The sequence below is a fragment of the Aulonocara stuartgranti genome, assembly GCF_965226115.1.
Source record: "Aulonocara stuartgranti genome assembly, chromosome: 4".
Classification (NCBI taxonomy): Eukaryota; Metazoa; Chordata; class Actinopteri; order Cichliformes; family Cichlidae; genus Aulonocara; species Aulonocara stuartgranti.
The window spans coordinates 1,938,634-1,948,771 of NC_138942.1; the positions used below are offsets into that span (position 1 = coordinate 1,938,634).

The 10,138-nt window shown below is 43.0% G+C and overlaps 1 protein-coding gene across 2 annotated transcripts; it reads right to left on the reverse strand.

Annotated features, from left to right (window-relative positions):
* Positions 1-209: 209 nt before the first annotated feature.
* On the reverse strand, positions 210-9,692 carry LOC309705223 (ceramide synthase-like). Of its 2 annotated transcripts, none has more exons than XM_082530884.1 (6): positions 9,498-9,692; positions 8,909-8,992; positions 6,851-7,076; positions 5,871-5,966; positions 3,041-3,150; positions 210-1,678 (listed from the first exon to the last, which is right to left on the reverse strand). In XM_082530884.1, the coding sequence occupies exons 1-6, from the start codon at positions 9,614-9,616 to the stop codon at positions 1,441-1,443; spliced, it is 873 nt and encodes a 290-aa protein (XP_082387010.1). In that variant the 5' UTR covers positions 9,617-9,692; the 3' UTR covers positions 210-1,440. The 2 variants fall into 2 exon arrangements, with proteins under 2 accessions (XP_082387010.1, XP_082387011.1); XM_082530885.1 differs by having other exon boundaries at positions 6,851-6,988; positions 9,498-9,658.
* Positions 9,693-10,138: the final 446 nt, after the last annotated feature.

Below are 10,138 nucleotides of genomic sequence, written 5' to 3' on the forward strand. Positions count from 1 at the left end.
TAAACAATAAATAAATAAATGAATTTTAAAAAGCAGTCGTCATCCCCAGCAAGCTGGGGGGGGGGGGGGGGGGGGAGTGGCCAAAAAACAAACAAGTTAACTGTTGTCTCTGAGAAATACCTGGAAACTAAATAACAATGAAACATGGGTAAATGTCATTCTTGGTGCTTCATAAAGAGATGATCAGTGCAGAAAATTCATGTCAAATATTCAGTTTGAAGTCAAATTTATTAATTCAGGAAGATCTTTGATCAACATGTATTTTGTAGAAAGACATGAGAACAAACTATATGCTGCAAAAAAATCAGACACAAGATTCAAACGAGCCGACGTGAAACTGAGTCACGTGAGTGGATCAGAAAACAAACAAACATGCAGGCCTGTGGTTGTTGTTGTTTATTAAAAGGCCTCGGCACTGTCAAACACACACTGGTCAAAATGCTAATGAAGTCGTGAATCCTCAAGATGGTATTGTCAGCATAAACAGTGCAGATGATGTTGTACGCAGGAGCAGGAAGTCCTTTCTTCAGCTAAAAGTGACACAGAGGTGAGGGCGACTGTAAACACTTGAATAGCTTTGATGTTGGATATCGACGCAGGCTCTGTGGTGCTCGTGGGGGGAAAGGAAGAGCTATCATCAGCTTCAAAACTGACTTTGCAGAATGAAGCTGGACAATATTTACTGTTGGAAACAGTGGAAAAACTAAGGCACCTATTATAGAACCACTACAAACTTCAATGAACTTGACTTAACGAATATACGGAGGGCCAGTGTAGCTCACAGTGTGACCACAGGCTGAATGTCTACTCCTCTGCACCTACAAATATGCTATTTAATAGTCCCCCAAAATAATGATCAATAACCTGTTTGATAAATATGTAATACTTTGATTCCTTAATATATTCTTAATCAGTGGTTAGAAAATCTGGTGAAGCAGATTGGATCCTGACATGATCAATGTTCATGTGCAGAGTGAATAACAGTGGGCCTGATGTTGATCCCTGTGGGACTCCTTAAAATGAAGCTAATCCTAGAGGATGATTTCTGTTCCCTTTAAACCGATTATCATCATCTTCACACAAAACATTTCTACCTTTTTATATATAGTTTGATCTTTTGTCCTTACAGGTCGGGTACAGGTTTGCTCCTCGTATGATCTCGTAAACGTCAGTGTGATCGGTAAATCCTGATTCTTCTTGTGTGGTTTTACTACAAACAGCCGTCGTCTCCCGTCTGATTAAACTTGTTGACACTTCTAATGTTCATTTCCTCCTTTTTCCATTTAATAATGGATCTGCGTCTGTAAGCTTTTCTGTCACTACGTTCACTCCTTGGAACTTTTACCATAAACGAGAAGAAACACTCATCTGTTTGTAACAGTCACCGCCCCCCTGGTAATCTGATTGGCTCTGAAGGCAGACGTCACTGATCAGATTACATTACTCTCCTCTTCCTCCACCAGCTGTCTGATTGGTTGTGCAGCTGTTAGCTGGGCCCACATTGCCGTCGGCTTTAAGAATCGCAGGTGGTGAATTTGAGCGTTCGGTGAACAGGCGCAGAGCTCCTCTGCAGATCAGCGTGAACCAGTAAAGCTGAAGAGGCCAGAGCAGGGCCGTCCCCAGGTTACACTGCCATGGGGCCACCAGGGGCACCCGGTACATCGGCATCGATGCATACCTGAAACACAAGGCAGGGGGCGCTGTGATCAAAGTTACACTGACATTTTAATACTTTTTTTTATCAAACATTCCCTCGTGTCGAAGACGAATACTTAAAATTGTAAAACATCGAGAACTATTTTGAATGTTTCTGGTTGTGTCAGGTCATCATGGAGTTTTATAGCAGCGGCCTTATTTCTCTGAGGCCCCTCTGCTGGCTTCCAAAAGTTAGTCTGAACTATGAATCATGCAAAGCTGCGATGAGATGTGGCTCAGACATTCATGAACAACTCGAAGTCAGTTCAAACGCAAAAGATTTTAATACAAGAATAATTACACGACAGCGATTAGTCAACGAAGTAGAGTTCAGTTTCTCTGCAGTGTGACAACGAGTCATCTTAAAACATGTTTACGTTTTCTACATTAAGTCAAACGAGTCAAAGACAAGCAGAAAAAAGTTTTACATAAAAATATAATCTGTAAATTTCAAAGTTATTTGGAAGATTTGATCATTTATAAGATTTATAACTGGATAGAAAACAGATATTATTGGTTTTTGAGGTGAGCCAAACTGAAATATAAGTTAGACATTTAAAGAAAAATAAAATAAGTACTCTGATATTTTTAACCTTCAGAGAAAAAAGCAGCTAAAAAGTGTAAATCTTAACTTCTCACGACAGAAGAATCTTCAGTTTGTCTGATTCACAGTCACACAGCGTTCTGGATGTTTCTGAGGAGTCAGAAGATTCTCGCTCACAAAGATGAAAGATCAGAATCTTCTTTCACCGTCACGCTGCGGATGTTGTGGCTACAAGTTTTTACGTACTTGCACTGAACTACGTGTCCTTTGGGCCCGACGTCGAACACTGTAACGTGTTCGGCTCACGCGCCCTCAGCTCAGAGTAAACGGGCTCATTTTTTATTTGATTATGTTGAATTTTACAAATATCTTAAAATGAAGTCGAACTCATTTCATTTGATTTGCTACATAGTTTGGTTTTATAACACAAAGTAAAAGAAAGTTACGCTCAGCTCAGCCTCTGAAAGGAAGCAAACGTGGGTCGTGTTGCTGTTTGACAGTTTTTATGTGAAACCTGTTTTTCACTGAACACTGAGACACACACAAACCACGTCCACCTTTAAATTAACTGATAACTAAATGAGATATAAATCCTTATAGATCTGTAATGCTGGGTCATCTTTTCCACAATAAATCAATAAATGGCCAAGAAATATTTTTGTTTGTTTGTTTGTGTTGTTTTAGAAGACAAAGAGGAAAATCATTAAACAAATATTGATTCATTTTGGGGGCTTTTGTGTTTGCAGACAATCACTGTTGTTTTTGATCATTATTACAAAAGCAGAGGTGGGCGTGGCTTACCTGCCGTAGGCGTAGTACAGGTAAGGAAAGAGTAAGACCCGACAACCGAAGAAGGTGAGCAGCATGACGACGCCGTTCACTTTGTGCAGCAGCGTGTGCTGCTTCTTATACTGAAGACATCATCATCATCATCGTCATCATCATGAAGAGAAACGAGACAGAAAACAAATAATTCACTTTAACAAATAATGACAGGAGACGTCAAACGTTGGTTCTGATTAGAGCTGGAAATGTTTCAGTCAGAGTTAATTATGTAACTGCTGATCTAATACTTAACATTCTGTATGTGCTTGAAATGATTTTAGAAGTCAGAGCTTTCATTAAACCAGTGTACTTTATTAAATGTGAGCTTTTTAAAGTCTATTTGCACAGGTGATAGAACACAAACGATTAGAAATCTGTAAAATAGAAATAAAGACAAGAGCGCTGTGTGAGTAACTACAGTGTGTTTTCTGTATTTTCACGGTGAAAAAACTGACCAGTGTGTCTCGCTGGGACGTGATGTGTTGTCCAGCACGTTATTAGAATATGTTGGTTTGCCAACAGCAGCTGGAAACGACAGTATTTACATTTTATATTGAAAAATGAAAACGGTTCCGGTTTAAAGCTGCAGTTATTTAACCACCTGAACTCTTTCATGGCATGCTTTTGTAATTTCTCTGTGATATTTGGGCTGATTGGGACCTGATGATGTAAAAACAAAGAATTACCAGATTTTATTTTTTTTTACCTGATTTTTGTTTCTGAGAAAACTGGGATCCATGTATGAGGAGGTTTGTTTTAAATTTCGATAGAGCGGTGGCAGTATGCTGTCCTCACAGGTGGACATCGGGCCCTTGTAGAGACAAATTCTGTATTTTGGTCTAAATAACCCAAAATGTGACGTCCACATATGTGGTCCTAGGAGGTTAAAGTGTAGACGACAGAATAAAAATGCTTTAGTTTAAAAAAGAAAAGAAAAAAAGAGACTATTTTATCCCAAATCAATTTTAAATTATCTGCTCCACAAGCATGGAGAGAGTCCCAATGAGCATGTGCAGAGAAAGCACAGTGCTCAGCTTTTCCTGATGTTAGAAATTATGGAGATTATAGATTATAGTCCCCCTCAGGTTTCCCCAGAATCAGTCTAAACATCAGCAGACTCATGCTGCTGAGGGAGACGGTGGATGGAGGCATATGCACTTAAAAAAGCAGCGGATCAATTTAGTGTTTAGATTATTACACATTTGGTGCCAGGACAGAGATTATATAATCCAGAATAAACTCAAATGTGTTTCTGAAGTGGGTCAGGGAGACGATACACTACACATGCTCATGATTTTAATAGCCGTGCTGCAGAACAGAGAGAAATATAAAACATCCTCATCCTTGAACTTCTATACTTAGAAAACAAATAGTTTGCTCAGCGCTCCAAATGTGAAGGAAGCAAACGGGGTTCATGGTCAGACTGTCAGGGTGAGGACGAGGCGCCATCACAGCAACGCCCCCAGTTATAACCCGACACACTGACTGAGTGTGTAACTAAAACGTAGATTAATGAATCAATGAGTTAATTATTTAATGAATAAAAAACCAGCCTGGTTCTGCCGCAGGTTTCTTCCTGTTGAAAGAGAGTGTTTCCAAGCGCTTGCTCATAGGGGGTCATATGATTGTTGGGTCTTTACCCTAAAGCCCCCTGAGACGGCTGCTGTTGTGACTTGGTGCTATATAAATGAAATGAAATTGAAATGAATAGTCCAGTGTAGACTGGCGACCTGTCCAGGGTGTACCCTGCCTCTACAAACAGCTGGGATAGGCTCAGCCCCCCCGCGGCGAACGACAAGCGGACGAGAATGGGTGGATGGATAGTCCAGTGTGGCGGTAGAGAGACGAAAGAAAGAAGGAGAATGGAAGGACACCGAAAAGTGCTGAGAACAAATGATATACAAGTGACTAAACTAAAGAAATGCTCAAGCAGCCAGTGCAGCACGATGATGGCTGCTGGTCACTCAAACACGAGCCACCATTCGCCAATCTTTCACTCCTTCACATCTTCTAAAGGCAAAAAGGAGCCGGTTCATTTTCCACATCTGTGATTCTTTCCTGCCCATTTCCTTTGGGAAAGTTCTCCATGATGAACTCTGAATGTCCTTCTGGTTTCCAAGTCCTCTCTAAGGGCTCACACTTGTTTTCGCTTACGTTTGTATCAGAGGTGACCCGTCCCTCAGCCTCGTCCCTGTAGGAGCTGACTTTCCCTTCAGTGTCCGGCACCGTGGCTTCAGTGTCTTTTGCGTGGACGCCCTGATCTCTGACTCACCCTCCTGGGTCCTCATGTGCTCCGCTAATAAAAGCATCCGTGCTCGTGCTAGCGTCAGCTGCTTGTGGTTTTAGTGTCTCTTTAGAACGAGGAGTTTTCTGATTTTCTCGACTGAGCATCAAGGTTTCACATCCAAGCAGCAGCCTGCTTGTCTTAATGTTAACGTATAAAGTTGGTTTCTATTGGAACGTTTGACGTCATGTGTTTTCTTAAATCAATCAATAAATCTGTTTGATCTTTTTTTTTGGTAGTCCAGATCAATACTGAACACTGAATGAGGTTAGGTATCTGACACACACACACACACTTTCACTGACTAGCCGTGTACTCTAACCGTCAGAGATGAAAGCCTAACCATAACTAACTGTAACCCTGACACTAAAACCACATTTAAGCATCAAAAATGTCTTCAAACTCGTGGGAGCTGGTTTTGGTCCCCATAAGTATAGTAGACAACTCATAAAGATGTCTAAATATGCACACACACACACACACACACACACACAAGTAAAAGGTTGGAGGGAGGCGGATTACCTGGATCAGGACTTTCCCCAGAGAGACGGACGGGGTGCTGAGCTCAGCCAGAAACAAGACGCCCTGGAAGTAATCACCTTTACCCTGCCTCCACAGCTGACACACACACAGGAAGGAGAAACTGTAATTTAATGTACACATGTTTTACTATAATAACAGACTGTACAAAGACGATGGATGTAGCCACCATGATGTCACCCTCACACTGGAAACCCCGCAGTGTTAGCATTTTGGAGGTGATCACATTTGGACCACAGGGTCTCAAGAGCGCTAAGTTAGCAGCTAATTCTAGCTAGCTTGGTTATCATAAACTGTATGGGAGCATCACACAGATATTTGCCAATAACAGTCAAGTTACATCCGAATAAAATCTTAGAATTCCACCTAAACTGGAGCTCAGCCTCAGACGGTCTGTTAGTACAGCAGCCTCACAGCAGACGTATTCTCAGTCAGATCATTAAAAATGCTCCCAAAGGCCCCAACAGCTTAAACATGGTCTAGAGGTCCAGTTCAGGGACTTCAGTTAGCTGCAGATACAGCCAAAGAGGCCACGCCCCTAAACTTTAAGCCTTAATACGTTTTAAACAGTTTTTATAAAGGAGCAAATGATCTGTTGAGACTAAAGTTTTTCGTAGCACTCATTGCCACTCGCTGGGACCTCCAGTGGATGTCAGAGGAACTGCAGCTTTTGGCACTTCAGAGTTTGTTTGAACCTCAACAAGCTGAGTCCTACTTCCTGGGGGTTTTAGCTCCAAAATGACTCCATGTTTTATTCAGTAAGACCTGAAACCAGCGACTGCCACCATCAGTTCATCAGGAAAGTGTTCACTAAGCTCAGACAGATGAGCTGAAGGTTAATTTTCTCATAGACTTCTATTCATGAGTCGCCCAGAGAACAAATGCAAAGGTGTCCATCTTTGTGTACAGTCTATGATCAGGGTGGATGTGTCACTGTCAATGTTTGCTGTTGTCATAGTTACCAGAGAGGCGGGGAAGCAGAAGGTCACCATGAAGATGTGGTGCAGCACCATGAGGAACTCCCTGCGCAGGTAACCAATCACAGTGGCTCCCATCAACCCAACGCTTTGGCCCGCCTCCTCGTGACCTTTGACCTGCAGCTTGTGCCGGTAACACAGAAACATGGCGTAGATGTCGTAGGCAAAGTAAGGCGTGGCAAATAAGATGTAGGCATCAGTCAGCCAATGTCTGAGCAGAGAGGAGATGGAGAGAGGCTGAAGCAGCGTCATTACTTTGATCTCAGATTTAAGACATCAGGTTCATTTAGGCCAGAAACATCCAAGACACCGCCCTGTGCTCCAGTTTAACGTTATCTGACCCATACATCCACCCGGGCCTCCTCCCTGCACTCACTTCATGGCTCCAACACTTTGTCACCCGACTTCCTTTACTGCAGTAAGCATGGGCATCCACTAGTGGGCGCTGTCACACTGAAATGCAAGTAGAAGAAGCTGCAGTTCAGACATAAAATGTCTGAGCCTCTTTGGGCACCTTTTCCTCCGTCTTCTAAGCAGGTGTTCACAAATGAATAATTAAAACAATCATTTAGATCTGATTAGACTCCCAGACTCTAAAACAAACTGCACCTGCGTGTTCAGCTGTCCTTCTCTTCTTATTTCCAACTCTAGATTTTCTGTCTTGGAGTCTTCTAAAGCAGCTTTGCACGAATCACACTTAAAAGTAATCCTTCTTTGTCTCACACTGGAGCCTCTCAGGTCATCCTGAAACTAGTTTTTCCTCCCTGTGAGAGACCTGTCTTTTGATTGGCTGCCCCTCATACACAGCATGTGGGTGAGGCTTCTGTATTATCCCAACTTTGTGACATCACACTGATCCAACAGTTAGAAAAAAGAGCTTTTGTCATTACTGTGCATGCTGTAACGTGCGGTGGAGAGCGAATCAGCAACGGCTTCTGACTTTCCAGAAGTACTCATTTATTTAAAGTATCAAAAATAAAAGTACCACCTCTACCACACATTTCCTGAGAGCACACTAGCCCACGTACACACAGAAGAATCCATCGCAGAGAGACTGCGAAGAAGAACAAAATGGGGGCGCCGCCATGTGGCGACACACTGCATTACAACAGCAACTGTTACAATACACTGAGCTCATGGTCATGTTTAATATGAGCATCAGGAGCAACAGGAGATGTGATGGAAACAAGGAGAACAACATTTATTATGTGGCTCCATCCGTCCACTCCGACCTCCACCCTGCATGGACAACCAGCAGCACCTTTTCCAAAATCACCCTGATACTCCTGATACTCCTGATACGTGTGAGTGGATGAAAAGCTCAGCTGTGCAGGCAGGAGCCTGAAGGCTGAATTGTCAGAAGTGTATTGGAGGTTTTTAGGATACTTTTACTGTGGTAAAGCACTGAAACGCTTCCTTCTTTCCTATTTTTGAGGTAAAAATGTATTTTCTAAACTGAACTTGCTGCTGAGCTGTAGGTGTACGAACTCCCAGAGTTCCTTGCTGCTTGTGGAGCGTTGTGATTTGATAAGCAAATGCAGCTCAGACTCAGATTCAAACCTTTGCTCCACTTTGACTGGGAAATGAGAAACCAGCTGACCACCACGGCGCTCCGCTGTCGTCCCTCTGCTCCTGGACAGAGTTTCATTTCCCATCATGCTCAGCGTGCAGGATTAGTCTCAGACTGAAATAACCCTGCTGCTGCTGCACATTAGGCTCAGATTGTTAATGAGATTATCGGCTGAGCTTTGCTTCATACTGAATCCTCACACTGAGGCTGAGGGCTTTACCTTTTCTATGCAGCAGCAGAAAAAAAGCTTTAAATATATTTTTATTCCTGGATAAAATAATAATTTTCTTTGGGAGAATTCAGCTGAATGTTAAAATCAAAAATGTCTAAATTCAAAATAATCTGGGAGCAAATTTTGATGAGAAAAGAATACATAACAATGACACTGCTGATAAATGGACCACAAAGAGGGAAGGTTTAATTGTATGAAGGTAAAATGATGAAGAGACAATAAGAACCAGAGGAGTCCTCACCGGTCCTCGATGACGTCCCTGCAGGACGCGATGATGATGCATCCGGCTGAGGAGGCCATGATGGACTGGATGGATGACACCAGGCTGAGAACACAAGCAAGATAATAATCAAAGCAGCTGAAACAAGAGAAACAAACAGCTGAACTTTAACTGGACATGTGTCGTATGTTTGCGTAATGCATCTAAATCTTCAAAAAAAGAACTAAATAAAATAAAAGCTTCACATTTAGGTCTCATAAAGCATGCAAAGGCTCCAGCGAGGAGCTGTTTGAGGTGACAGCTTCCTTATTGTTGGAAAGTAAAACTAATACTCACATGGACACGTAAAGTCATTAAACCAGTTACAAACAGTGCAAAAGATACAACCACAGATACACAATAACTACAAAGAGACACAAAGTGATGAGGGACAGCAAACAAAAACAGTCTTGGTTCATCTGCAGCAGCTTCAGCTCACACACCGCCGGGTCAAACTGAGGTCAGGATAGGACTGGGACTCACTCACTTCTGGGGAGGTCATCCTCCGTAAGTCAAACTGCGTTTAAGAGAAAGACAAGTGTGATGTCCTCTGAAGTGTGTGTGTTCCTACCGTGTTGACACGACAGCGGCGTCCCCCTCGCTCCATCCCATCAGCTGTTTGAGAGCCTGTTTGGACAGGAGGAAGAGTCCTGGGAAGAAGACGGACCCGGCAGCCACGAGGCCCCACATGGCAACACACTTCTCAGAAGTGTGCACGTGTGTGTGTGTGTGGCTTTACTCTCCCGCTCCCGTGGATGTGGGAGGTTAGGAGAGCACGGGTTGGTAGGAGTGGTTTGGGGGAGGAGCCTCCTGCTGCCACCTGTCAGAGGTGTGGTGATGGGAGAGGATCTGCAGGCCGGGTCAGCAGAAAGCAGGTTCCCTCCAGCTTATTCATGTCATTTGATTATTTGCAAATCAGTGTGAAATACGAGCAACGCTTTATTCACAGGCGGGCCCTCATCTCGAGGAACGTCCTCGTAATCTGCTCAGAGTAACTAGGAGCACCAAGGGACATAAAAATACATTTCAAATTAAAAGTCAAGGCTGAGTTTGCCCCCACCACCGTGGGTGTGTGGGTTCCTCCCACAGTCACCTGCAGTTAGTGGGGTCAGGTTAACTGGTGCCTGTGAACGGTTGTTAGCTGGAGACCGGACCCCCGCCTCTCGCTCTGGATGGAAGTTTAAAGGAATTAAAGTATTACTAAGTTATTTT